Source organism: Yamadazyma tenuis, chromosome 1, assembly GCF_029203305.1.
Source record: "Yamadazyma tenuis chromosome 1, complete sequence".
NCBI classification, from domain to species: Eukaryota; Fungi; Ascomycota; class Pichiomycetes; order Serinales; family Debaryomycetaceae; genus Yamadazyma; species Yamadazyma tenuis.
The window spans coordinates 2,018,322-2,044,517 of NC_089461.1; the positions used below are offsets into that span (position 1 = coordinate 2,018,322).

Consider the following 26,196-nt stretch of genomic DNA (forward strand, 5'->3'; position numbering starts at 1 on the left):
CCACGACCGCCTCTTCCTCCTATAGTTTATCGTACATTTCTATTAACCATCTTAATTCCTCAGCAGGTGCACAAGTCGGCTAGGAACTGGGCAGCGTGACCACTCTCCTCTGCTCTCATCAAACTTTCACCAATCAAGTACCCATCAACTCCCTGTTTCTTGTATTGCACCACATCTTCCACCGAGGTAATTCCGCTTAGGGCCAACACCAAAATGTCTCTGCCATTCAGCCTGATACTGTCAAGTAAGTTGGTGGTTGTGTTCAAGTCAACATCAAAACTCACCAAGTTCCGGTTATTGACCCCAATCACCATGGGCTCTTTTGTGCCCAACGTTAAGGCCGTTTTCAACTCTTCGTCGTTGTTAATCTCTACCAACGGAACCATTCCCAACTCCAACGAATAGTCATATAACTGCGCCAACAACACCGGCTCCAACATCTTCACAATCAACAACACTGAGTCGGCTCCCTGTAACCGGGCCTCTAAGATCTGATACTGGTTGAAGATAAACTCTTTTCTCAACACTGCCGGCCTATTTTCCACCAGGTCGATGCTCTTGCGAATCAACGCCATATCTTCAATTGACCCTTTGAACCAGTTGGGTTCCGTCAACACGGAAATAGCTGAGCACCCATTGCTTGCGTATGTTAATGCCTGCTTCACGGGGTTGGCCTTGATGTTTATCACTCCCTTGGAAGGAGATGCTCTTTTGAACTCGCTCAAAATGATATTCCGGCTGTTTTCCTTGGTGGAATTCAACCGATGGTAGAAGTTGATGAGCTTTGGCGCCAACCCCAAGTCCAAGTATTCCTGCAACTCTTCTAATGATTTACCGGGCAATTGAGCGATTTCGTCGTAGTCTTTTCTTCTTTGATCGTATATCTTGTTTAAGATATTCTCTTTAACGGGAATCTTTTGACTATCCGCCCAGTACGCCCCGTTGATCTTCAAAAGGTTGTCTATCATCACATGGCCCTCTTCTGTCAAAATCGACTCGGGGTGGAACTGCACTCCTTCAATGGCGTACTTCTTGTGTCTTATGCCCATGATAATCTGAGGGCTGGTCTCGGTTCTAGCGGTGACTTCCAAGCAGTCCGGCAACGACAGAAGGCTACCAGCCAAAGAGTGGTACCGGGTGACGGCAACCGACTGGGGGATATCGGTGAACATCCCCTTACCGTCGTGGTGGATGGTGGTGGTTTTACCGTGAACAATTTCTCCCGCGTAGGTGACGGACCCACCGAAAACCTCAAACATGCACTGTAATCCCATACAAACACCCACAATGGGGATCTTGCCCTTAAAGTAATCAATTGCGGCTCTGCTGATACCAGCATCGGTGGAAGGGTGACCGGGGCCAGGACTGATGAACAATAAATCAGGCTTTATGTCGTTCTCAATCTGCTCGATGGTGATTTCATCGTTACGGTAAACGTCCACCTTGTCACAATACTTGCTCTGGTTCAAGTACTGATATAAGTTCCAGGTGAACGAGTCGTAGTTGTCGATCATCAACACCCGTTTCTTGTCGGTGGTCATGATGAACAATATGTGTCAATAAGAGCGTTAAAGATTTTTTCAGTCAAAATGAGAAAATGAGAATGAGATATGGTTTTTAGTGAGTCATCTAGATAACTAGTATGTGTAATTAGTCAACCGGCTTGGGTTTCCTAGGTCTTAAGTTGCGTACCGGCACCGAGCTGGTGGTGGCCGAGCTGGTGGCGGCAGTGGGGCTCTTACGTGCCCTTTTGGTGGGCTTGACACCCTTTTCTCTCTCGGTAAACTCGACCCCCTTCAACACTACCGAGCTCACGAGCTCTAGAATTAACATAAACAACGAGCTTAACATCGCCAACACGTAATTCGAAATGGTGGTTCCTATGTCCAACCAACTACCTTCTGTTTTGACCAAAAAGAAGAAGTTCAACGATAAAATGTCACTGGTACTGATGATTAAGGTGGAAATCGTGAACTTTTCAATATCTAACTGGTAGTTCATTATTCCCAAACAAGTGGAAAGTAAAATGTATGGGATGATCAACTTGACCATAAGCAATGCTCCCATGGGGAAAGGATCGAACACGGGAATCAATCTGTATACCGAATCCAAAGAGAAGGAAGAAATGGATGCAATGTTTCCAGTTCCAAAGAATGCCAATTGCAAGTAGAAAAAGCCAATGATGGTGACTCTAATACTTTGGCCCCACTGGCTGGTTCTGGAAGCCTTTAGTTCTTTCTCGATAACAAGCCATTCGAGTAAAATAACCGAGTATCCGATGTAAAATAACAACTCAAACGAGATGGTCAAGATTATAAATGTAGGAACAAACGCCAAGAATATCACTAGGAGCCTAACTTCGTAGTTTGAGGTAGGTTTGATGGCAAATAGAGCAGGAATCACCACCAATGAGACGACAAATGTGATCCAACTGGTAACCTGACTTGCTAATGGTAACCCCGTACGGTTCTGTAAAGAAGAAATTGCCACATTGGCACTTGCTAACATCACCACAACACACACACTTTGCCAGGCAATCAATTGCTTGATGTAAGAGTCAATGACAAACTTAGAATTCAAGTATCTAAATCCAATAAATCCAATGATCAAGGAGAGGATTCCACCAATGTTGATTTGGAACAAGTCCTCGGTCTTGATGGGACTTAAGTTTGTGAACACAGTCATGCCACAACAGGTCACGAACCAAAGAGCTTTCAATTTGAAGTCAATCTTGAAGAAGAATGGATAAGCTCCTATCAATACGAACAAAACCGAGAAAATGATTCTATTGAAGAAACCATAGACGATACTTTCATACATTCCAATGAAGGAAACAAGGATCAAGTTCTTGGTGAAGAAATTCATGTTCTTGAGAAGGTCATCCAACCCCGTAACGAGATTTCTCTTGTTGATCAAAATATTGTACCAGAAATACAATGGGAAAGTAGAGTACATGTAGTAATTGAAAGGCGAGTGTTGGTAGTACAACATGTAGAGAATCCCAGTTGAAACAAGACCAAACACTATGTTGTAAGACACATGGGCCTGTTCCTGAATACTTTCCTTGAGAATAAATAGTTTCAAAAAAATGATAAACGAAAACACAATCCAACCCAAGAATCCCAAAGATACCATTGTTCTCAAAAACACCCAGTTATAGGTTTGTAAGTAGTTCAACCCTATCAACACCTGAGTACTCAATTCCTTACACAAAGCGACTACCTTCAATTCTATTGTTTCATCTTCACCATCATTTTCTAACTGCAAAATCAACTGCTCGATCTCAGCTCTGTATTCTTCTATCTTATGTTCTTCAAAGTATTTGTAGGGCTTGAATTTGAACTGGTGGTTGTACACCTCTCTCTCTTTGACGTGGTATTGCTCAATCAATCCTAATGCGTTCCTGTATAACCCTTTAATCTTAAGAATAGTAGGGTCAGAAAGTAGATCCAACGGTAACTCACCAACCGAGTTCTTAGGATAGTTTGTACCGATCAAATATGCCATTAGCGGAGAGATATCGGCTTGTTTCACATCATTTCTCACCAAATGCTCAAACTCCCACGTATCAAAGTACTCAGGTTCGTATCCACTTTTGACTGGATCTTGGGCTACCAAATCATCGGCAGATGCTATTTCCGGTTTCTTAACTCCAGCTCCCCATGTCACCAAAGGTGTACGGGTGTTGTCCGGATGACCGTCTCCGTGAGAACCAAAGTCGGACATTCCGTGGTCAGCAGTAAACACAAAAGCAGTTTTATCGTCGTTGAAAAATTCGTTGATTTTGGGAACCAACTGTGACAACTGAGCATCCACGTACTGCAAATTGTCATAGTACTCAGCAGAGTATGGTCTGTAAGCGTGTCCAGCGGTGTCTAAGCCCAACAAGTGCAAGAAAAACACGTTTCCATCCTTTCTTAATTCCTGGTCCAAAGTGCTGTTTGTGGTCAGGTTATCCAATAACTCGTTGAAATGCTTGAACACATAGGAGTCCAAATCGATACTGTTGGATGTGAAGTCTTCAAACTCGTGGCCATACATATGACAGTCAATTCTTCCCGGTACCACATCTCCTATCGAAAAGATGGGAAGAATATCTGGGGAACCAAAAGAATAAGTGTGAGTACTTTGGTTGAAAAATGAGTCGAAATCCACTGGGTTTTCTTTCCATCCTTTTGTGACAGCACTAACATCTTCGTAGAATCCCAGGATCAACGCCACATGCCCTGGTCGGGACTCAGTAGGCATTCTGGTGTTGGAGATGCCCCATCTTCCTTTATTGAGGACAATATCTCGTAAATACGGAGCCATGTACTTGTACTCGCCGGTTTTAGGATGGTGGAGTTTCTGAAACGTCTTGTCGGCTCTCAACCCATCACCCACAATCAAAACCAATCGTTTTGCGGGAGGCTCATCATTGGAAACATGCTGGTCCATTCCGTGCACCAATGGGGAGACAAAGTAAATGTCAAAAATCGACCACATATAGAATAAGTGGAAAAGCACCCCAATGGAGAGTAAAAGCTGCCGTTGCTTGTTCATTTTCCAGTTGGTATTTGGGAGTAGAACACAAATGTAATTACAACTTAAAACGTAGCAGATTTTGTTCTCGATTTTGAAGTCGCGTCTGCAAAGGTTGTTTGGCGACTGGCTGCAAAAACAGACGTTGATTATAAATTATATTACACAGTATATACATAGGCTACCACACCTTCTAATGGATTCTGGTTGTCTAAGAAAGAAGTTTGATTTTCTCCACCCAGTCACAGTTGTTCTTGTAATCTTTCAAGGTTTGGTTAAACACCTTGATGTTTTCCGCAAATCGTGTCAACACCACCGAATCCTGATCTAAGCACTTCAAGTATAGTTGAAACAAATCGATGTTTTGGTTACAAGCCACTATAAGCTCACTATCTCTACTGGCTCTTTCGGCTTGATAGTTGATGATCTTGGTCCTGTACTCGATAAACTTCTGTTGGTACAGCAACATAGACCTTACATATCCGTCCCAAGTGGTTTTGGTCAAATGATGGTTGACGCTGATGGAAGGGGGGTTGGGAGGCCTGATGGCGTTGACGATGGTTGATGCATTAAAGTCCAGCATTCCTACTGGTTCCTGATAACCGTACCCTCTTGTTTGGGATTTGTTGATAGGTGTGTGTAGGGTTTCAGCCTTCGATGTTCCATCCGAGTACTCAGCGACTTTATGTCTTTTAGAGGTTTTGAAGCTTGAATTATGGGACTGGTTCGTCCCAGACGGTTTCTGCTCATTGTCACTGTAGTTGGGAAGGCTCTCCCTCAAGTTGCTCAAGTTATCACTTCCTATATCGGGTCCTAGCGAGGCATGGAGATCGTTCATCGAAAACGGCTCTACCTTTGCCCTCTTAGAAGGCCGGAGTTGGGGTATTTCGCTAAGATTTCTCTTTGGAGAAGAGGGAGAAGACACTCCCAGAGTTTCATTCTTCTCACCAGGCTCTTCCACGACTATAGGTTCCGAATAGCTGCCATGGTGTTCTTCTTCGTCGGATTCCGTCTTTACATTATTATCATAATTTTCGTTATCATCATCATTGTCGTTAAACGTGGCATTTGCATCGACAGAGGAGCCTGAACTAGACGACTCGTGATCAGACTCGGCGGTGCCCATGGAACTACTTCCACTGGGGCCAGCACTCAGAGGTGTATTGATCTCTATCTCCTCTACCTCGACACTTCCAGGTCTCATTTCAACTTCCGTGTCGTCATCGACCACAATCGGGTCAAATTGGTTTCCTTTGTGCCCAAAGTCAGCCAGGCTATTTGGCTGTGGTGGATCAACAGGTTTCTTGCGCCTGGCAAAGTTGGTCTCAAAGATATCCCCATCGTAGGCCCTGAGAGGCTCAGACCACTGGGCTCGATACGCTTGCTTCTTACGCTGGTTGTACATGTTTGCGTCAAAGTCGCCAGACTCTTCGGTGGTAGCCGCCTGTCTTGCTTGTTGTTGTTCCTTGTTTCTTGCCTGTTCCGCCTCCTTCATTTCCCTGAGCTTCTCCAAATGGTTGAGTTTCACTCGTTCCATTTCCTGCCGGAGCGCCTCCCGCTCTCTCTCAGCCTTCTCCTGGGCCTTCTTCAACTCGACGTCACGACGAACCTTCTCCGCGTACGCCTGGCGCTGCTTCTGGAGTAAATCACTGGTGGTAAAGTGAGTTTTGAATTGACTCCACGCAAACTTAGATCCTCTGTCGTAAGACGTATACCTCGGGTGCGTGTATGCATCGGTGTACCCAGAGGTGGTGAAAAACTCGTGGAGTGAGGAGGACTTGGTATTAAAATTGTGTTGTATATCATATTGCCTTCTTGTATCCTGAGACTTGAGAGTTTCATATGCCTGATTTAACTGGATAAAAACCTCGTGATGCTTGGGATCCTTGGACTTATCAGGATGGTATTTGACGGCAAGTTTTTTAAAAGACTTGGAGATGTCCTCCTGCGATGCATCGTAGCCCACCCCCAATAATTGGTAGTAATCGCTCATGGGGATAGATAAATTGTTTTTGCATCGCGGATTTGAGATTACTGAGAGCTAGCAAGTGCTTGGTGTAATTTGGTGAGGCTACGTAGGACTGGGACTTTGTGCCAGGGTTTGGACTACTAAATTGGTTGACGATTATGATCACTTGGGCTTTTGTGTGGAAGCTCCAGGCCATTCAGAGAAGTGGCTGCAACTAAGAAACGCCATTTATTAATGAACCTATTTAATCTTTGATAACACAGTTTTTGGAAATTTTAGAACCCTTCTGTCGTGGTTGACATTTTCTCTACTCGACATCGTTGGTGAGATCTTCGATGTTCTCCTTATTAATTTTCTCCAAGATCACCTTGGCGTACGTTGGGATTTGAGCCTGTTTGGCCACATCAAGATCGAAAATCAGGCCTATTTTACTGGAGTTTCCTCCGTTGTACGCCAGAGGTAAAGGCTCAGTAAACCACTCGGTCAAGTTACCGTGGTTCAAAGGACGGAACTTTTGCAACGTTTGCTTGCTGATGACTCCGATGGTGGTAAAGAAACCAAACACCCAGCTCATGATACTAGGGACATTCAAAAAGAACTTGGTTGACAACAACTCGGGGTAATTGTCACCAAAAATATGGATGATTTCCTTAGTGGTTTCCTTCATTTTCTTATCCATTCTGAACATTGACACATTGTTGTAATCATGGATCTGGGCGATTTTATGGTTGGCTGCGTCAGTAAAGTCAACAAACAGTAATGAGTCTTCCATCAAACCGACTCTCCATCTCAAAAACGTCGATCCAGGCAACTTGGAGTCACTTCCCCCAAAGTGCTCGAACAACGCCTTTGGGTCCTTGACATTGCCGTACAAGTTCCAGGTTGCCACCTTGAAGTTATCGAGCTTTTCCCTAGGAAGATACGTAACCACGCCCAATTTGTTCAATTGAGCGTCGAACTTCTCGTTGTACGCAGCAGACAACGGCTTGAACGTGTGCCTCCAATTCAAGGTTTTCACGAGCTTGGTAATGGTGATCGATACGTCATATTCGTTAGCTATCAAGAACTTTAAGAGAATTTCGTTTCTGATGGTTTCATTGACGTACTCTTCTCCAGCAACGTTGATTCTGTATCCGAATATCTCATCGTACTCCTTGTCATCCAATTGGTCAAGGATTTTAGGGATGGACTGGATGAGTGTTTGTAATTTTGCCTCTTGGTCTTTGGTGATCTTGACTGCTTGGACAAGCGATGCAGAAGGTTCGGCTTTCTCGTTCACCTCAGACGAAACGGTGTTTTTGGTTGATTTTACTGTGCTTGGATCAGGGACGTTTTCAGTGGTAGGATCTGGGATCGGTGATGTACTTTGAACGGTACTCATGTTATATCGAAAGGCTTGAACAGGAGAAATGGATGCGACTGATTTTTTTGATAAATACGCACTGGCAGAAGGATGAGATGGAATCACTAAATGTGGCAGAGTGGCTGGAGTGGTCCAGGATGGCCGCAGTGGTCCAGGATGGCCGCAGTGGTCGAGAATTACTAATAGTCTACTGAGAGTAACTTGTCCAACGTGATGGTCAGAGCTGTGTGATACATTCTCTCCGATGTGGTATATGCATTGAGCTATGTACAATCTATCTTCTCAACTCCATCTCCATTTAATTGTGCGACCCGGGAACGATTCGGAAACTTAAAATGTCGTTCTTGTTGACATCCACTGTGTCTTCCTCCCCAACCCTCACTCCACCAACCGTTTCAATGGCTGCAATAGTCACATCTCCCATCACCTTACGAGCCACCGAAATAACCGGAGTTCCTTTCTTCACCAATAAGCAGTTTCTGAACACCTCACTACCCGAGGCCCCTGTGTAATTGTGGATGTTCCTCACGGTGTATACGGGAATTAGCTGCAAAAGTTCGGTGGCAGTTTGCAACAATTGTACGGTACCAGTAGATCCAAATCGGTAGAGAACCAAATCTCTGATGTTCTCGATTCTGTTTCGAAGCTTATCGTCGAGAGGCTTCAAGTCTTCGTCGGGCAAGTCGTCTTTGGTGTCCACAAACTCAGTTCCCGGTTCATACTTGATATATTTTTGAGCAGCGAGCTTTCTCAACAAGATCTCAGTGATGGAAGACGTCAATACACACTTGGAGTCCGGGTACCTTAGTATGATTTTACTCACATTCTTGTCACTGTCGGGATGATCCATCTTGTTCATAGCCAATACTGTAGGAAACTTGTGTTTCATAAAAGACCGCACCACTGTTTCAATCATCTCTTCATCCCAGTGCTGTAAAGCAGGCAAGTTGGGAATGTCATCCAAGCACTTGGCTATCAAATTCTTGTTGGCGTAATAACCCCCCAACTGGGCTCTTAAAGTCTCCAATGTGGTTGACTTTGTCCCTACATGCTTTCTGACGACAGAACCCCATCTTTCCTTTAAGTTGCCTAGAATCCACCGGAAAATCTCGTCCTGGAGCCACTCGATATCTTGGAGAGGATCATAGCCCCTGGTGGCCTTTCCCTCGCTGTCAGTGGTTCCACTGACATCAACTATATGAATCAAGCAGTCGGCTTCGGTGAGATCAGAGAGAAACTTATTCCCAAGGCCACGGCCAAGGTGGGCATTTGGTACCAATCCTGCCACGTCCAAGAGCATTATCGGCACACCCCGCTTCCCGTGTTTACAGTACCCGTATGTGGGTTTACACGACGCTTCCAATCCAAATCTCTTACACGCACAATCAACCTCCAAGTAACCAGTGGCTTTATTTGGGTCGATGGTCGTGAACGGGAAAGCCCCAATTTTGGCGTTGGCGTCTGTCAACGCATTCAACGTGGTCGACTTGCCGGAACTTGGTTTCCCCACAAGCCCAATGACTATTTCCCTACCCATATCTGTTGAGGTTTTAGGTCTTCGCAAATTGGATTTTACTTCTCATCTGCGCATTTGTCGCTGCGCACTGTTACAAAACAAAAAACGACACCACTTGTTAAGCATATTCCCACTTTAAACTATCTTCGAGTCATCAATTGAAACTTTCAAGTGGCATATATCAATAAAACATGACGTTCCAATCGATTATGTCCAATGTTTTTGGCGGTTTCTCCAAAGATTTCAAGAAAAAGAACTTCTCCCTATACGGCCAATGGATCGGGTTATTAACCATGCTTTTGTGTTTAGCCCTTGGGGTAGCTAACATTTTCCATGCTTCTTTGGTGATCATCTTCTCCATCATTTGTATCGTACAAGGTTTGGTTGTGTTATTTGTAGAGGTCCCATTTTTATTAAAAATATGCCCTTTGACTGATACTTTCACCAACTTTATCAAAAACTTTGATGAAAACTGGCCCAGATGTGGGTTTTATTTGCTTATGAGTGTGATCCAATGGTTGAGTTTATTGGTTCAGGCCACCAGTTTGCTAGTTATTGCCATTCTTTTTGCCATTAGTTCCGCCTGTTATGCGTTAGCAGCGATCAAACATCAAGAGTACTTGAAGACCGCCGTCAGCTTCACTGGAAATGATTCATTGGATGGCCAGGTTAACGACCATATTGTCAGAAATGTTTTATAGTTAATAAAAGTGATTGGTTTTGATTGGGGCGTAGCACGGGCCTCGTGGTAGATGGTGCCATCGCGGTGGGAGGGTGGCCGGAAGTGCAGCCTTTCGCAGCCACGAAAATTCTAGATCCCTGTAGTACATTCGAGACCGCCTGGCCATATGCACGGCCATCTTCGCGGTAACTTTCAGCCGGTATCTAGTCTCCGCACTGGCTCTGGCGGTAGCGGGGACTCTTACTCGAATTTTCTAGAAATTCGCAACCCTTCTGCAATCAGGCAACTACTTGACTGCAAATTTATTATTTAAACTCCACCTTGCCCCTAGGGAGTTTTTTTTATCTACACTTACTAGTTACAACTATTGAATATGAGTAAAGCTATTGGAATCGATTTAGGTACCACATACTCTTGTGTGGCCCATTTTACCAACGATAGAGTTGAGATCATTGCAAATGATCAAGGTAATAGAACCACTCCTTCTTATGTGGCATTCACTGACACCGAAAGATTGATTGGTGATGCTGCCCAGAACCAAGCTGCCATGAATCCTCTGAACACAGTGTTTGATGCCAAAAGAATGATTGGTAGAAAATTTGATGAGGAACAGTTGCAAGCTGATATTAAGCACTTTCCCTTCAAAGTGGTTAACAAAGGAGGAAAACCTGCCATTCAGGTTGAATTCAAGGGTGAGACCAAAACTTTCAGTCCCGAGGAAATCTCTTCGATGGTTTTGACCAAAATGAAGGAAACAGCCGAAGGTTACTTGGGTGACAAAGTCACTGATGCTGTGGTAACAGTGCCTGCTTATTTCAACGATTCGGAAAGACAGGCTACTAAGGATGCCGGTTTAATTGCTGGTTTGAATGTGTTGAGAATCATCAACGAACCAACGGCTGCTGCTATTGCTTACGGTTTGGACAAGAAATCCAGTACCGTGGGTGAGCAAAACGTTCTTATTTTCGATTTGGGTGGTGGTACTTTTGATGTTTCCTTGTTGGCCATCGATGAAGGTATATTTGAAGTTAAAGCCACTGCTGGTGATACCCACTTGGGTGGTGAAGACTTTGATAACAGATTGGTGAGCCATTTCATCAATGAGTTTAAGAGAAAGAACAAGAAGGACTTGTCAGGAAATCAAAGAGCTTTAAGAAGATTAAGAACCGCTTGTGAAAGAGCCAAGAGAACTTTGTCTTCGTCTGCCCAAACTTCGATTGAAATTGACTCTTTGTATGAAGGTATCGATTTCTATACTTCCATCACCAGAGCCAGATTCGAAGAATTGTGTGCGGACTTGTTCAGATCTACCATTGACCCAGTCGAAAGGGTTTTAAAGGACGCTAAATTGGACAAGTCCCAAGTCAATGAAATAGTGTTGGTAGGAGGTTCTACCAGAATTCCTAAGGTTCAAAAGTTGGTTTCAGACTATTTCAACGGTAAGGAGCCAAACAAGTCAATTAACCCAGATGAGGCAGTTGCGTATGGTGCTGCTGTTCAAGCCGCCATTTTAACTGGTGACACTTCATCCAAAACTCAAGATTTATTGTTATTGGATGTTACTCCCTTATCGTTGGGTATTGAGACTGCTGGAGGTATCATGACTAAATTGATCCCCAGAAACTCGACCATTCCAACAAAGAAATCAGAGACTTTCTCCACTTATGCCGATAACCAACCTGGTGTGTTGATTCAAGTCTTTGAAGGTGAAAGAACCAAAACTAAGGATAACAACTTATTGGGTAAGTTTGAGTTGTCTGGTATTCCACCAGCACCAAGAGGGGTTCCACAAATTGAAGTCACTTTTGATGTTGATGCTAATGGTATCTTGAATGTATCTGCTGTCGAAAAGGGTACTGGAAAGCAACAAAAGATTACTATTACAAATGATAAGGGTAGATTGTCTAAGGATGACATTGAAAGAATGGTTAGTGAAGCCGAGAAGTTCAAGGAAGAGGATGAAAAGGAGGCAGCTAGAATTCTGGCCAAGAACGGATTGGAATCCTATTCCTACCAATTGAAGAACTCCATCAGCGAAGGTGAATTGAAGGATAAAATTCCTGAAGCTGACAGAGAGAAGTTGAGCTCCGCCGTTGACGAAACTATCAACTGGTTGGATAATGCTCAACAAGCCACAACCGAAGAATATAGCGAAAAACAGAAGGAATTGGAAGCTATTGCCAACCCAATCATGTCTGCTGCCTATCAGTCTGGTGGTGCTCCTGGTGGAATGCCTGGTGGAGCTCCAGGAGGTCCTGCCCCCGGTGCTGGTGGTAGTGATGGTCCAACTGTTGAAGAAGTCGACTGAGGAGGACTTTGGCATATTTATGATTAAATGGTATATAAGTAAAATATAATGTTTTGGTTAAAACAAAATTGTAGATTTCACAAATTTTGCAACCATTTGCAATTGTAGTGGAATACTACGTACATCTGAACACTTTTGACCTTTTTTTGTACACTAAGTGATTGTGGTATACTTACACATCCCTATCTTCTTTTTTGGCACTTGGAGTGACTTTTTAGGAATATTCAAATCACTGGCACGTATGGTACGTGTGTGCCCAAAAATCCGATACGACACTATCATAAAAGCACCTTCCAAATCAAAAACATAAAAATCACCTAAAATCGATTCCTACTAGCAGACCAAACTGAATTCTGAATTGCCCAATGACGCCAAAGTGTAGGCAATTTGCCTGCTTAATACATCTGGATTCGTCCTTATTATTGCAGCCATTTCGCACTTTTGTGTCGAGTTGAGAATCACGAAAAAAGTCAAGAACCTGGAAATCGCCAAAATGGCTAGAGGCAACCAAAGAGATCTTGCAAGAGCCAAGAACCAAAAAAAACTACAAGATGCTGCCAAGAGTAAGAAGAAGGATGGTGACCCCAAGAAGAGAATGGAAAGTGATGCTGAAAAAATGAGAAGAAAACAAGCAGAAGGTATGTGAACACCAACATCCCAAACAATGTGAATACTAACCAATTTGATAGCTGACGCTAGAAAGGCTGCGGGAAATCCAAGTTCCTGAGAACCCTGATTCTACAAGGAACCCAGGCATAGTCCTGAACCTGAAGAGCCCAGAACTACCTGCAAATTGGTTAGCCAAACTGTTATAAAGAAACTAATTACAATAAATAAATGTGTCCGATGAATGACTATTGTAGCTATGTGTCTAGGAACTGGATACTGGCTTAAACCTGGTACCAGACACAATTGTAATTGATATTCTAAGCATCCCGTTTTTCCAGGAGTATCATAATTCTTTTTATCCAAAATCGCATTTTTATTCACCCAACACACTAAACTACGTCTGCCAATGTTGATCGAAGAAACTTTTCACGACGTCAAAACATCGTACGGCACAACCATGCGGTTGTTTGTGTACCATCCCAAGATTATCAACTACCCCCGGGCCAAATTCCCCGGTGTCTTGGTGTGGAGTGAGATCTACCAGGTCACCGGTCCCGTGTCCAGATTCGCCAAAGATATCGCTGGACAGGGATTCATCGTGGTTTGCCCATCCATATACCACAACTTTACAAACCACCAACCATTGGAATATGACGTCGAAGGTACAGACAAAGGTAACGAGTACAAGATCAAAAAACCGTTGAAGTCGTATGATGAAGATAGCTCATTGGCCATTGACTATTTGTTATCGTTGCCAACTTGCAATGGCAAGGTGGGAGCCACCGGCATGTGCCTCGGAGGCCATTTGGCGTACCGTTCCGCTTTGGACCCCAGAGTCAGTGCTACCGTGTGCTTTTTTGCTACAGACATCCACAACCATGCGTTGGGAGAAGGCCAACAGGACGACTCGTTACAACGATGCGGAGACATCACGGGAGAAATCATCATGATTTTCGGGTGCAAAGATAACCACGTCCCGTTGGCAGGTAGAGATTTGATCAGAAGCGAGATGAGAAAGAAAAACGTGGAGATGACCTTTATCGAGATAAACGATGCCCAACACGCCTTTGTCAGAGACGAGTTGAGTAAGGGAAGATATGATCCTGCTACCACAAAGAACTGTAACGAGTGGTTGTTTGAGTTGTTTAACAGAAAGCTCAAGCTCGAGTATGGAGAGCACGATGGAGTGGCGGAGAAAATCGATAATGTGTGCTGAGAGGCCATCCGAACAAGTATGGATGGAGTACCCAGCAAGAACATACCTTAAACCCCGACTAATATAGTACCAGTAGTAAATGGATGCAAAACGAGTGTCGCGCACAAACTAAATCTTCTCAGCAAAAAATTTTCATCAACAAAATCTTTCTTAAATACCTAGCCTAACACATCATGAGACCAATCAAGTTGATGGGGCACGAGCGTTCGCTCACGCAAGTCAAGTACAACAGAGAAGGAGACTTGATTTTCTCGGTTTCGAAAGATAGCTCTGCTTCTATTTGGTATTCATCGAATGGAGAAAGATTGGGAACCTTAGAAGGTCACAAAGGTACCATTTGGTCTATTGATGTCGACAGTGAATCTATTTTATGTTCAACCGGAAGTGCTGATTTGTCCATCAGGTTGTGGAAAGTTGCCACCGGTGAATGCGTTTTCCAGTACGAAATGTCCACCCCTGTCAGAAGAGTAGCATTTTCCCCTGATAACTCCAAACTTTTGGCGGTTACTGACCAAGTTATGGGCCACCAAGGTACCATAACTGTTTTCAACATAAGTTACGAAGGTGACTATACCAACCAAAGCGCCGAACCCGAATTGGTGATCAAAACCAGAGAAGGTGCCACCAAAGTTGTGGTTGCTGGATGGTCCCATGGAGGTGAATATATCATAGCCGGTCATGAAGATGGATATGTTTCCAAATACGACGGCCACACTGGAGAGTTTATACAGACAGTTCAAGCCCACGGTAAATACAACGAAGAAAAGGTGCTTTCCATCACCGACATACAATTTGCTCCTGAGGACAAATCCTACTTCATCACATCTTCTAAAGACAAATGCTCCACCTTAATCGATGTCGAGACCCTCGAGATCTTGAAGGTGTATATTGCTGACGCCCCCATGAACACCGCTGCCATAACCCCCAAAAAGAACTTTGTTATATTAGGAGGAGGTCAAGAAGCCAGAAATGTCACCACTACGGCCGAATCCCAGGGGAAATTCGAAGCTAGGTTCTACCACAAGATCTTCGTCGACGAGATCGGGAGAGTCAAGGGTCATTTCGGTCCTTTAAATTCCATTGCTGTTCATCCTAACGGTTCTGGATACGCTTCTGGAGGAGAAGATGGGTTTATCAGAGTGCACAGCTTTGACAAGAGCTACTTTGATTTCGAATACGACGCCGAGAGAACAGAAAGAGCCATTGCCTCAGGTGCCACTTAGGAGCCCCATAAATAGTGTATATTAATATCATCTGGTTAATATAAAATCGCAGAAGCCATCGCACCTTAGTAATCGCATTTTCGCACTAGCTGCAATTTTCCAGTACTCATTATCTTATCTTGCACAAATTTGCCTTGTGGAGACTGAAACTAATACCTGTAACTGGAAGATGAGCTCGAGTGACATTTCTGATACTGACACTGGTGGAGGGTTTATTGTTGATGACAACAACTTTGCTTCCAACAAAAGACGCAGAACGCGGGCCAAGCCTGCCAATGTGTCATACAAGGAAGACTCTGATATTGAGGAAATACCTGATGGTACCGCTGTTCTAACACCACAGACTGGTAGAAATGGGTCTAGAACACGTCAAACGCGTAAAAACACGCCTAAAAAGACGGTAAAAAAGGTGGTGGAGTCGGAAGATGACGACGAAGAGTTCACGCTAGAAGGTGCACCTGAAGAAGAGGACCAGGACGATGAAGACGATATCCAAATCCTTCAAGAATCGTTCACAGAGCCAGCAGGCATAACAGAGCTTGATGCCATCGAGATTTCAGAGGACGAAATACCTCTAGCGGAGGTGAAAAAACCGGCTCCCAAGAAGAGAGCAAGGAAGAAAAAAGAGCCTAAAGTCAAGATTCCATATTTCACCAGAATAACCGAGAGGCTCTACGAGAATCATCCGTACTTGAAGGATGTTTTCCCATACTTGGATATGCTTCCTGGGATCGAGCCCGAAAGAGCCCCACAGCCAAGTGGCATGTCCATCAAGTTATTGCCATTCCAGCTCGAAGGTCTCAATTGGCTCATCAAGCAAGAAGACGGTGAATTTGGAGGTGGGATTCTTGCGGATGAAATGGGAATGGGAAAGACCATTCAGACGATTGCGTTGTTCATGAACGATTTGAGCAAGGGGCCCAATTTGGTGGTTGGTCCTACGGTTGCGCTAATGCAGTGGAAACACGAGATAGAAAGTCACACCAATAATAAGCTTAAAGTTCTTCTTTTCCACGGTGCCAATAGAAGCTCCGATGTTTCTGAGCTCAGCAAGTACGACGTGATCTTGACGTCCTACTCGGTGTTGGAATCGGTTTTCCGGAAACAGAACTATGGGTTCAAGAGAAAGTCAGGGTTGGTGAAAGAGAAATCTCCCTTACACGCGATCAAGTTTTATCGTGTCATCTTGGACGAAGCCCACAACATTAAGGACAGAAGCAGTGGTACAGCTAAGGCTGCCAATAACTTGAACACAGAGAAAAGGTGGTGTTTGAGTGGTACACCATTACAGAACCGAATCGGAGAAATGTACTCGTTGATCCGGTACATGAAATTGCGGCCGTTTCACGAGTACTTCTGCACCAAGTGTGACTGCTCAAGTTCTGAATGGCTATTTAGTGACTGGAGACATTGTGATATATGTGGTCACACGCCGATGGTACACACCAACTTCTTCAACCATTTTATGTTGAAAAACATCCAGAAGTTTGGGATTGAAGGGGATGGGTTGGTGAGTTTCCAGAACATCCAGTTGTTGTTGAAGAATGTAATGCTTAGAAGAACGAAGCTTGAACGGGCAGATGATCTTGGATTACCTCCTAGAACCGTCGAAATTCGGTACGATACCTTCAACGAAGAGGAAAAAGATTTGTATATTTCCTTGTACAGTGACTCCAAAAGAAGGTTCAATGACTATGTGGCCGAGGGGGTTGTTTTGAACAATTATGCCAACATCTTCACGTTGATAACCCGAATGAGACAGTTGGCGGACCATCCTGACTTGGTGTTGAAAAAAGCTGGTAATAACCCCATCAGTAATGAGGTTTCTGGTTTGATCGTGTGCCAGCTTTGCGACGACGAGGCAGAAGAACCCATAGAGTCCAAGTGCCATCACAAGTTTTGTCGGTTATGTATCCAAGAGTATTGTGATTCATTTGGAGGGGATTCATCCAAGTTGGAGTGTCCCGTGTGCCATATTGGTTTGTCGATAGACCTTCAACAGCCGGCTCTCGAGGTGGACGAGCAAGAGTTCTCCAAAGCCAGTATTGTAAATCGAATTCAGTTGGGTACACATGGGAATCAGTGGAAGTCATCAACCAAGATCGAAGCGTTGGTGGAGGAATTGTATAAGCTCCGTTCAGACAAACACACCCTCAAATCGATTGTGTTCTCGCAGTTCACATCGATGTTGGACTTGATTGAATGGAGACTACGTAGAGCCGGGTTCCAGACGGTCAAACTACAAGGATCAATGTCTCCGCAACAGAGAGACAATACCATCAAGTTTTTTATGGAGAACGCCCAGGTGGAAGTGTTTTTAGTGTCATTAAAAGCTGGAGGAGTGGCGTTGAATCTCTGTGAAGCTTCCCAGGTATTCCTCATGGATCCATGGTGGAATCCTTCGGTTGAATGGCAATCCATGGATAGAGTTCACAGAATCGGACAGAAACGGCCTATTAAGATCACTCGGTTCTGTATCAAAGATAGCATTGAGCTGAAGATTATTGAACTTCAAGAGAAAAAGGCCAACATGATCCACGCCACCATCAACCATGACCAAGCAGCCATAAACAAGCTTACTCCCCAAGACTTACAGTTTTTATTTATGAATTAGTTATATATATATGGATATAGGATTTTGCAGCCATTAATAGAGAGCGCGACATTGTTCTAGTGTGACTCATTGGAAGGTTCAGTGTCGCGCAAAGTCGTAGCTCCAGAAGAAATGAATCAAAATGCGAAAAATTTCCTCCACAAGATACACCCAGATTAACTATGTCACAGTATTGGTTGGAATACCTCGACAACCCAACGTTGGCGATATTCCCGTTCGACTACTTACGGCCTTCCAATAACAAGGTCATCGAGGCTTCGTACGAGGTGCCCGTTAGTGGTAAAGACTATATTACCAGTTTAACCAGTTTCATCGTTTTGATTTATCGATTGACTGGTGATGAAGATATTGTGGTGGCCGTCAACGCCGAAGATAACCACAAGGAATTTATTCTCAGACTAAGCTTAACCCCCACCACCACCTTCAGTGATTTCCGCAGCCGTGTATTGGACGAGTACACCAAGAACCAAAAACAAGCGGCTTCCTACAACTCCTTGGACGACATTGCCCAAGCTATCAAGGAAAAAAAAGGAACCGAAGAGTACCCAAACTTGTTCAGATTGTCATTTGAACATGCCAATTCTAACGCTCAATTGGCCACTTCCGTTAGAGGGTCGATTCGTGATTTGGCGGTGTTTTACTCCAGTGATAAGATCCAAATCTTCTACAATGGGTTGCTTTTCAAACAGGAAAGAATAGCCATGTTTGGCGAACAATTCGCTGGGTTTGTGGAAGCAGCCGAGAAAAACCCCTCAATTGAAGTCTCCAAGGTCAGCTTGGTGACCCCATCTCAGGCCAAGTTCCTTCCGGATCCTACTGTTGATTTAGACTGGGCTGGGTTCAGAGGTGCGATCCAAGATATTTTCATGGAAAATGCCTTGAAGCACCCGGAAAGAACCTGTGTGACCGAGACCCGGTCGTTTATGGACCCTCAATCCAAAACCCGGGTTTTCACATACAAGCAAATCAACCAGGCATCCAATATTGTGGGAAACTATTTGGTGAAGAGCGGAATCAAAAAGGGTGATATCGTGATGATCTACGCCTACAGAGGAGTGGACCTAATGATCGCGGTGATGGGGGTGTTGAAAGCCGGTGCCACCTTCTCGGTTATCGACCCGGCCTATCCCCCTGCCAGACAAAACATATACCTTTCTGTGGCCAAGCCGCGAGGTTTGATTGGGTTGGAAAAAGCCGGGGTGTTGGACCAGTTGGTAGTGGACTACGTGAAATACGAGTTGGAGGTGGTTGCGTCGATCCCCCAGTTGAAGGTCAACGATGACGGGTCTTTGAATGGGGGTGTGGTGGACAAACTTGACTGTTTACAACAATATGCCCAGTACGCTGATGTGCCCACAGGTGTTAAGGTGGGACCCGACTCGAACCCGACCTTGTCATTCACGTCAGGATCGGAAGGAATCCCCAAGGGGGTATTGGGCCGGCATTACTCGTTGGCGTACTATTTCCCATGGATGTCTCAACGGTTTGGGTTGAGTGCCGACGATAAATTCACCATGTTATCAGGAATTGCCCACGATCCGATCCAAAGAGATATGTTCACCCCGTTGTTCTTGGGAGCACAGTTGTTGGTGCCCACGGCGGATGACATTGGAACTCCGGGGAAATTGGCCGATTGGATGGCTGAATATGGTGCTACTGTTACCCACTTGACCCCCGCCATGGGCCAGTTGTTGAGTGCCCAGGCCAGCACCGCCTTCCCCAAGTTGCACCACGCGTTCTTTGTGGGCGACATTTTGACCAAACGAGACTGTTTGCGGTTGCAATCGTTGGCTGCAAACGTGTATATTGTCAATATGTATGGGACCACCGAGACTCAGAGAGCGGTGTCGTACTTTGAAATCAAGAGCTTGGCAGCAGATCCCACCTACTTGAAGTCGTTGAAAGACGTGATGCCTGCCGGTACCGGGATGTACAATGTGCAATTATTGATTGTGAACCGAAACCACACGAGTCAGACGTGTGGGGTGGGAGAAGTGGGTGAAATCTACGTGAGAGCGGCCGGGTTGTCTGAAGGATATAGAGGGTTGCCGGACTTGAATGCGCAAAAGTTTGTCACCAACTGGTACGTTGACCCCAACAAGTGGATAACCGTAGACGAGGCCAACAGCCAAAATGAAGGCTGGAGACAAGAGGGGTGGTTGGGACCAAGAGACCGGCTCTATAGAACCGGCGACTTGGGCCGGTATTTACCTGATGGGAACGTTGAGTGCTGTGGAAGAGCCGATGACCAGGTCAAAATCAGAGGTTTCAGAATCGAGTTGGGTGAAATCGACACCCACTTGTCACAGCACGCATTGGTTCGGGAAAACATCACCTTAGTCAGAAGAGACAAGAACGAAGAGCCCACCTTGATCTCGTACATTGTGCCCAAGGACTCAGAGGAGTTGAAGAACTTCAAGTCTGAAATTGAAGACGACTCGGGGTTGGACGACCCCATTGTTCTAGGCTTGGTGGAGTACAGAGAGTTGATCAAGGATATCAAGGGCTACTTGAAGAAGAGATTGGCCTCATACGCCATACCCACCTTGATTGTGCCTTTGGCCAAATTGCCCTTGAATCCTAATGGTAAGGTCGATAAGCCCAAATTGCCCTTCCCTGACACCGCCCAGTTGGCGGCGGTGGCCAAGTTGTCCAAGAGCACCAGCAGCGAAAGCGAAGAAGACTTGAACGAAGTTGAAAAGCTTCTCATAAACTTGTGGATAGAAGTATTACCCAATAGACCTGCTACCATCTCCAGATCGGACTCTTTCTTCGACCTAGGAGGACACTCGATCTTGGCCACCAGAATGATCTTTGAGTTGAGAAAACGAGTGGGGGTGGATGTGCCTTTGGGGATTATTTTCAGTAACCCAACCATTGAAGCGTTTGGTAAGAAGGTTTCGGCGTACATTAAGGGTAACGACTTTGAGTTGGCCGACAGCAGTGCCAACAAGGAGGAGGAAACCGCAGCTCCCGAGTCGAACTATTCCGAAGATGCTAAGCACTTGGCCAATACCATGTTATTGGAGAAGTACCCAACGCTAGAGAACCTTGATACTTCCCAGCACATCAACGTGTTTGTAACAGGGGTTACTGGGTTCCTTGGCTCGTTCATCATCAAAGAGTTGTTGGAAAACGAACAATTATCGGTAACCATCTATGCTCACGTGAGAGCCTCCGATGAGAACAAAGGGTTGGACAGAATCCGTCAAGCCGGTAAGACGTTTGGTGTATGGAATGAGGCTTGGGCTAGCAGTATCACGGTGGTGTTGGCGGACTTGTCGCAGCCAAAGCTTGGATTGAGTGATTCTGCCTGGACGCAATTGGCCAACAACATCGATGTGATCATCCATAACGGGGCGTTTGTACACTGGGTGTATCCTTACTCCCAGTTGAGAGACGCCAACGTGATTGGGTCGGTGAACTTGATGAACTTGTGTGGAGTCGGTAAGGCCAAACACTACGCATTTGTTTCATCCACCTCGTCTCTTGATACCGACCACTATATTCGTCTCTCGGACCAGATCATGGCCAAGGGCGGCGACGGGATCCCTGAGTCCGATGACATGGAAGGGTCTGCCACCGGACTCGGTAACGGGTATGGTCAGAGTAAGTGGGCTGCTGAGTATATCATTAGAAAGGCAGGAGAAAGGGGATTGAGAGGAAGCATAATTCGTGCTGGATATGTCACTGGGTACACCCGGACGGGAGCCAGTAACACCGATGACTTTTTGTTAAGAATGTTGAAGGGATGCTGTGAATTGGGAATCTATCCAGACATTGGGAACAACGTCAACATGGTTCCGGTGGATCATGTTGCCAAGATCACGGTTGCAACTGGTCTCTTCCCCCCTACGGCGGGCATGGGCGTGGCCCAGGTCACGGCCCATCCTCGTATCAGGTTCAACGAATTCTTGGGGGCCTTGAACGACTATGGCTATGGGTTGAAGCAGGATGACTATCCTCTTTGGAAGAACGAATTGGAGAACTTTGTGGTGAACAAATCCAAGGAGTCTGCCTTGTTCCCATTGTTACACTTTGTATTGGACGACTTGCCCCAGAACACCAAGGCCCCTGAGTTGGACGACTCAAACACCAGTGCCTCTTTGGCTGCCTATAAGTCCAATAGTGTGACTTCTCGTGGAGTGACACAAGAGTTGATGGGCACTTATATTGCGTACTTGGTGAAGATCGGGTTTTTGCCGGCTCCAGGTGGTTACGGCAAGCCTTTACCTGAGATAGAGCTTAGTGATGAATCATTGCTGCTTATTCTCGCTGGTTCTGGTGGCCGTGGCTCGGCTGCAAAATAGATATCCAACCACTATTAGGCAGGGTTCTACACCTATGATAAGAGACAGGCGTTAAATAAGGTCCTGGCAATCTAGTACATAATCTCACCTAGTTGCAAAATACATAGATCATGAATCATCGTAGAAGTTGAAGGATTCAGAACCGACCGCCTAGAAATTTAGAAACAAAGGACCAGCAGAAGCCTCAGGACCAGCAGAAGCCTCAGGCGCCGCCTGGATACATTCTGATCACAACTCCCAAGCTCCAAAACATCAGCCTGATCGTCTCCCATATTGGCGCGCACTTTTCTTTTCAAGTCCCTTGATCTAAATGCTTGCTAAAAACAGCATGGTGGATGGAACCACCAGGCGTGAAAGCATATCGTCGGACAAGGGTGACCTCCTCCTCAACTTGAACTCGTTGAAGCGAGAAATTCGGGAAAACGTGACTCCCAGCGGCACAAATGCATCCACCCCCAACCCTTCATCAACTCCCACCCCATATCGAAGACCGTCAGGCCCCGTCTCCACCGGGCTGTCGCTCTCCAACGACAACACCGTTCTCCGAGACATGGCGTACTCGTTGTCTACCAGCAGTTTGTCCAATCTCATGAAGCCCCAGGCCCACCAACGATCATACTCACAGACCAGCTTGAAAAGCCCGATACGAAGAGACAGCTCCGACCGCAAAACGTTGGTGGACCAGTTCTACTCGATCCTGGAGAGCCAAGTGATCCACAAGCAGGAGCTCACGACAGTGCCGTATACCTCCATCGATAGAGAGGTGAAGAGCGACCCGGAGCTAACAAATTACTTGTTAAACATCGACACGATTGTCAAGGATTTGAACCACGACAAGCTCGACGACGCTGGAGAAGAAGAGCTCGGGGACGACGAACAAGGCATATCTTCGAAGCTCTCTAGAAACCAGGACAAAAAGCTCCTCCCGTTCCTTGAGACGTTGGAGTCGGTCAACACCGCATTGAACCACCACGAGTTCGAACCGCACGCCCAATCACAAGCGTCTCTAGAGCTTGATAAACTCACGGAAAGACTCAGAGAAATGGAGACATCCATCCAACAGCTTCAGCGGACTTTGAGTGAAAACTCAAGCAAAATCACCTCCAAATACCGGGACGAAATCAACCACAACGTTGACCGGCTCAACGACTTGCTCTACACGTTGGATAATCTTGACTCTCGGTTGAACCGAGTAAAAGCCATTACCAATGACTGCAAGAACACTCTCACCACCGATTTGATGGGGGTGATTGAAATCTTGGAACGGGTGGACGAAAAGTTCTACCAGTACTCACGGGAAACCAGCAAGGTGCGTCTCAAGCAGCTCAGCATTTCCTTGGCCGTGTTGGTGGTACTTGTTAGCATATATATATATAGAGCAACATGAATGTCGCAGTGCGCAATTGCAACCAAAATGTCGAGAGCCCGGCAATGGATGTGGTGCGCGGACGCCCCGTCTCACTCGAAAATTTCAAGATTTCATAAAAACCCAACTCAATCTTGACTACAGCTGCAACAACGCCAGGTAGGCACACATAGACCCGAAACCAAGCAGTGCTCCCGCCCCGCCCCCTCCCGGATCCAATACCTCACCCTCACGAAGCATATCCCATCACGTGAGCAGATTTATCCGTTCCCTCTGTGGCACCAGAACCCTTTAAAAAAATTACACATCCTATCGATGGCCGAGGTGATAGCAAATACCAGTCGCCGGCTCCCGCTATTGGACGGCATAGCTGCCAGCAGCTTGTCTGGAACCACGGTGACTCACGTCACGTATGAAGCGTCGTTCCAGAAGGTTGTCGAAATGTTGTTCCGCAAGGGAAACAGCGAATCCGATACTGACTGTCTAACCCTCGTGGTAATCGAACAACCAACGGTGTCCCTGAGCAGTCGACTCGACCTGCTCAGTTTTGATGACAAGCTCTTGTTGTTGAAATACTATTTTTCCCATTTGAACGTGGTGGCCTTAGAAGCCAGGGATATTACCAATGAGACAGCCCTTAAAATCAAAAAGTGGATCGGACAGATCAATACCTTGATCCACGATCGCATCTCTCGGATCCAAACATGGACTGGCACTGCAGCCATAAGAATCAACGACAGTTACACTGATGATAAACAAATAGGTGAGATCATCTCGACAATGTCGTCGGTGTTAACATGCGCTGTCAGCACAAGTCCTGTAACTATCCAGAGAATCACCGGCATCAAGGACGCCATCATCCATGACATTGATTTCCTCCTGTTGCTCTCGCAAAACTCCACCAGCCACTTACTGAAGTTGTGCAATTTGGTAGGGCACTGGTCATTCCCAGCTCACGAGTTGTCCAATGACGATTTGGTGTATTGTGTTTATTTGATCATCAAGTACTGTCTTGTTCAACTTGAACATGAGTCCAGTGCCACCCACGCCAAGATAGCCTTGGGAAGAAACGAGCTCTTGGGGTTGATTTTCATGGTGAGAGATTCCTACAAAAATGGTAACCCTTTCCACAATTTCCGTCACGCAGTGGACGTGCTACAGGCGTGCTTCCACTATGTGATTCGTCTCGGGTACTTACTGCCCTTTACGCAATTCCAGTCGGACCCCAAGGCTGACGAGCTAATATGCCTTAAGGCCGAGAAGTTTGGTAATGCGGTTGAGTTGATATCCATGAAAGCGGCCACGCGGGTGCCGCCCACGTCGAGTGCAGCCGAGACGCCCGACACTGAAGACACCAGCTTGAACTTGGTGCTGACGTTGGCACTCTTGGTGGCAGCATTGGGCCATGATGTAGGTCATCCCGGAGTTACCAACCAGTTTTTGGTAAAGCATTCCCTGCCAACGTCGTTGGTATTCAACGAGAGGTCGGTGTTGGAGCTGTTTCACACGTCGGTGTTTTTGAACAAGATCTTGGTGGTGAACTGGCCCCAGTTTCTCCAACTCAAAATTGATACCAACTTGAAGCTTATTGTCAAGGAGTTGATCATCACTTGCATCTTAGCCACCGACATGGCTGAGCACTTTGACTACATCGATAAGTTGAACAAATTCAACGACATCCACCATCATCACCATCATCATCAAGGAACTTATTCCACCACCGATTCCACCAGTAGTGCCAGTAGTAGGACCATTGCCAATTCATTTGATATCCAAAACCGAACCAATCAGGTCAAGTTGATTTCGAGTTTATTGATCAAATGTGCCGACATTTCGAATGTGACTCGACCCCTTCGGGTATCGGCACAATGGGCTCTGGTATTATCTAGAGAGTTTGACGAGGTGTCCAAAGTGGAAGAGAAAATCACTGATAGTGGGAAGCAGTTCAGCATTAAATACGACAAGGTGCCAATGTTTTTGGTGGATATCTTACAGGCCAATCCTACCATTCATAAGGGACAGATGTTTTTCATCAATACGTTCGCTGAAAACTTGTTCAACAATATCCTGGAGTTACTCCCACCATTGAAGTTCACCGGAGAAATTGTCCAGGAAAACAAGGATTACTGGCTAAAGCGTGACTCCAACAGGAATAAATAGCTCTAAATATCGTATACCTGGCATTTAGTATATAGCATAATGAAGAAACAACCAGTGAAAACACCAAAGACATGAGGCAATGTCGTGCATGCAATGGCTTTTAAATAGAAGCCACGACATTCTGCTGCGCACTGTCTCTCGTCGATGAGAAAAAAAACCTAGTTTCATTTGCAGCGTTAAGCCCGGCAACCGTATTGACCCATAGCAAAAGTCTGGTGATTTGGGTGATATCAACGAAACAAGTGTTTTATATCATATAAGATATACATAGCCCGTTTTTTCCGGACTGATTTCCTCACATTTTGACCCATTTTTCATCTCATCTTCGCCTCCCCAACT

The 26,196-nt window shown here is 45.5% G+C and overlaps 13 protein-coding genes across 13 annotated transcripts; 8 read left to right on the forward strand and 5 right to left on the reverse strand. All coding sequences in view use genetic code 12, as the record gives it.

Annotated features, from left to right (window-relative positions):
* Nucleotides 1–59: 59 nt before the first annotated feature.
* Nucleotides 60–1,541, reverse strand: TRP3 (anthranilate synthase / indole-3-glycerol phosphate synthase; the record flags this gene model as incomplete). The annotated part of the gene is made up of 1 exon (XM_006688939.1): nucleotides 60–1,541. The coding sequence occupies one exon, from the start codon at nucleotides 1,539–1,541 to the stop codon at nucleotides 60–62; it is 1,482 nt and encodes a 493-aa protein (XP_006689002.1).
* A 109-nt stretch (nucleotides 1,542–1,650) lies between these two features.
* MCD4 (Glycosyl phosphatidyl inositol anchor synthesis) lies at nucleotides 1,651–4,542 on the reverse strand (the record flags this gene model as incomplete). Its single annotated transcript, XM_006688359.2, has 1 exon — nucleotides 1,651–4,542. One exon carries the CDS (start codon nucleotides 4,540–4,542, stop codon nucleotides 1,651–1,653), a length of 2,892 nt encoding a protein of 963 aa, XP_006688422.1.
* A 190-nt stretch (nucleotides 4,543–4,732) lies between these two features.
* Nucleotides 4,733–6,514, reverse strand: PSN45_000976 (uncharacterized protein; the record flags this gene model as incomplete). The annotated part of the gene is made up of 1 exon (XM_006688360.2): nucleotides 4,733–6,514. The coding sequence occupies one exon, from the start codon at nucleotides 6,512–6,514 to the stop codon at nucleotides 4,733–4,735; it is 1,782 nt and encodes a 593-aa protein (XP_006688423.1).
* A 283-nt stretch (nucleotides 6,515–6,797) lies between these two features.
* SFH5 (Non-classical phosphatidylinositol transfer protein (PITP)) lies at nucleotides 6,798–7,871 on the reverse strand (the record flags this gene model as incomplete). The annotated part of the gene is made up of 1 exon (XM_006688361.2): nucleotides 6,798–7,871. One exon carries the CDS (start codon nucleotides 7,869–7,871, stop codon nucleotides 6,798–6,800), a length of 1,074 nt encoding a protein of 357 aa, XP_006688424.1.
* Nucleotides 7,872–8,151: 280 nt separating this feature from the next.
* Nucleotides 8,152–9,390, reverse strand: PSN45_000978 (uncharacterized protein; the record flags this gene model as incomplete). Its single annotated transcript, XM_006688363.2, has 1 exon — nucleotides 8,152–9,390. One exon carries the CDS (start codon nucleotides 9,388–9,390, stop codon nucleotides 8,152–8,154), a length of 1,239 nt encoding a protein of 412 aa, XP_006688426.1.
* A 170-nt stretch (nucleotides 9,391–9,560) lies between these two features.
* TVP18 (Golgi apparatus membrane protein tvp18) lies at nucleotides 9,561–10,070 on the forward strand (the record flags this gene model as incomplete). Its single annotated transcript, XM_066157564.1, has 1 exon — nucleotides 9,561–10,070. One exon carries the CDS (start codon nucleotides 9,561–9,563, stop codon nucleotides 10,068–10,070), a length of 510 nt encoding a protein of 169 aa, XP_066013661.1.
* A 354-nt stretch (nucleotides 10,071–10,424) lies between these two features.
* On the forward strand, nucleotides 10,425–12,359 carry SSA3 (Hsp70 ATPase ssa3; the record flags this gene model as incomplete). The annotated part of the gene is made up of 1 exon (XM_006688364.1): nucleotides 10,425–12,359. The coding sequence occupies one exon, from the start codon at nucleotides 10,425–10,427 to the stop codon at nucleotides 12,357–12,359; it is 1,935 nt and encodes a 644-aa protein (XP_006688427.1).
* A 493-nt stretch (nucleotides 12,360–12,852) lies between these two features.
* PSN45_000981 (uncharacterized protein) lies at nucleotides 12,853–13,086 on the forward strand (the record flags this gene model as incomplete). The annotated part of the gene is made up of 2 exons (XM_006688366.2): nucleotides 12,853–12,997; nucleotides 13,049–13,086. The coding sequence occupies 2 exons, from the start codon at nucleotides 12,853–12,855 to the stop codon at nucleotides 13,084–13,086; spliced, it is 183 nt and encodes a 60-aa protein (XP_006688429.1).
* A 288-nt stretch (nucleotides 13,087–13,374) lies between these two features.
* Nucleotides 13,375–14,184, forward strand: PSN45_000982 (carboxymethylenebutenolidase; the record flags this gene model as incomplete). The annotated part of the gene is made up of 1 exon (XM_006688940.2): nucleotides 13,375–14,184. One exon carries the CDS (start codon nucleotides 13,375–13,377, stop codon nucleotides 14,182–14,184), a length of 810 nt encoding a protein of 269 aa, XP_006689003.1.
* Nucleotides 14,185–14,357: 173 nt separating this feature from the next.
* Nucleotides 14,358–15,407, forward strand: TIF34 (translation initiation factor eIF3 subunit; the record flags this gene model as incomplete). Its single annotated transcript, XM_006688367.2, has 1 exon — nucleotides 14,358–15,407. The coding sequence occupies one exon, from the start codon at nucleotides 14,358–14,360 to the stop codon at nucleotides 15,405–15,407; it is 1,050 nt and encodes a 349-aa protein (XP_006688430.1).
* A 169-nt stretch (nucleotides 15,408–15,576) lies between these two features.
* On the forward strand, nucleotides 15,577–18,021 carry RAD16 (DNA repair protein rad16; the record flags this gene model as incomplete). Its single annotated transcript, XM_006688368.2, has 1 exon — nucleotides 15,577–18,021. One exon carries the CDS (start codon nucleotides 15,577–15,579, stop codon nucleotides 18,019–18,021), a length of 2,445 nt encoding a protein of 814 aa, XP_006688431.1.
* A 161-nt stretch (nucleotides 18,022–18,182) lies between these two features.
* Nucleotides 18,183–22,331, forward strand: LYS2 (large subunit of alpha-aminoadipate reductase; the record flags this gene model as incomplete). Its single annotated transcript, XM_006688369.2, has 1 exon — nucleotides 18,183–22,331. One exon carries the CDS (start codon nucleotides 18,183–18,185, stop codon nucleotides 22,329–22,331), a length of 4,149 nt encoding a protein of 1,382 aa, XP_006688432.1.
* A 328-nt stretch (nucleotides 22,332–22,659) lies between these two features.
* Nucleotides 22,660–25,857, forward strand: PDE2 (3',5'-cyclic-nucleotide phosphodiesterase; the record flags this gene model as incomplete). The annotated part of the gene is made up of 2 exons (XM_006688371.2): nucleotides 22,660–23,675; nucleotides 24,039–25,857. The coding sequence occupies 2 exons, from the start codon at nucleotides 22,660–22,662 to the stop codon at nucleotides 25,855–25,857; spliced, it is 2,835 nt and encodes a 944-aa protein (XP_006688434.2).
* Nucleotides 25,858–26,196: the final 339 nt, after the last annotated feature.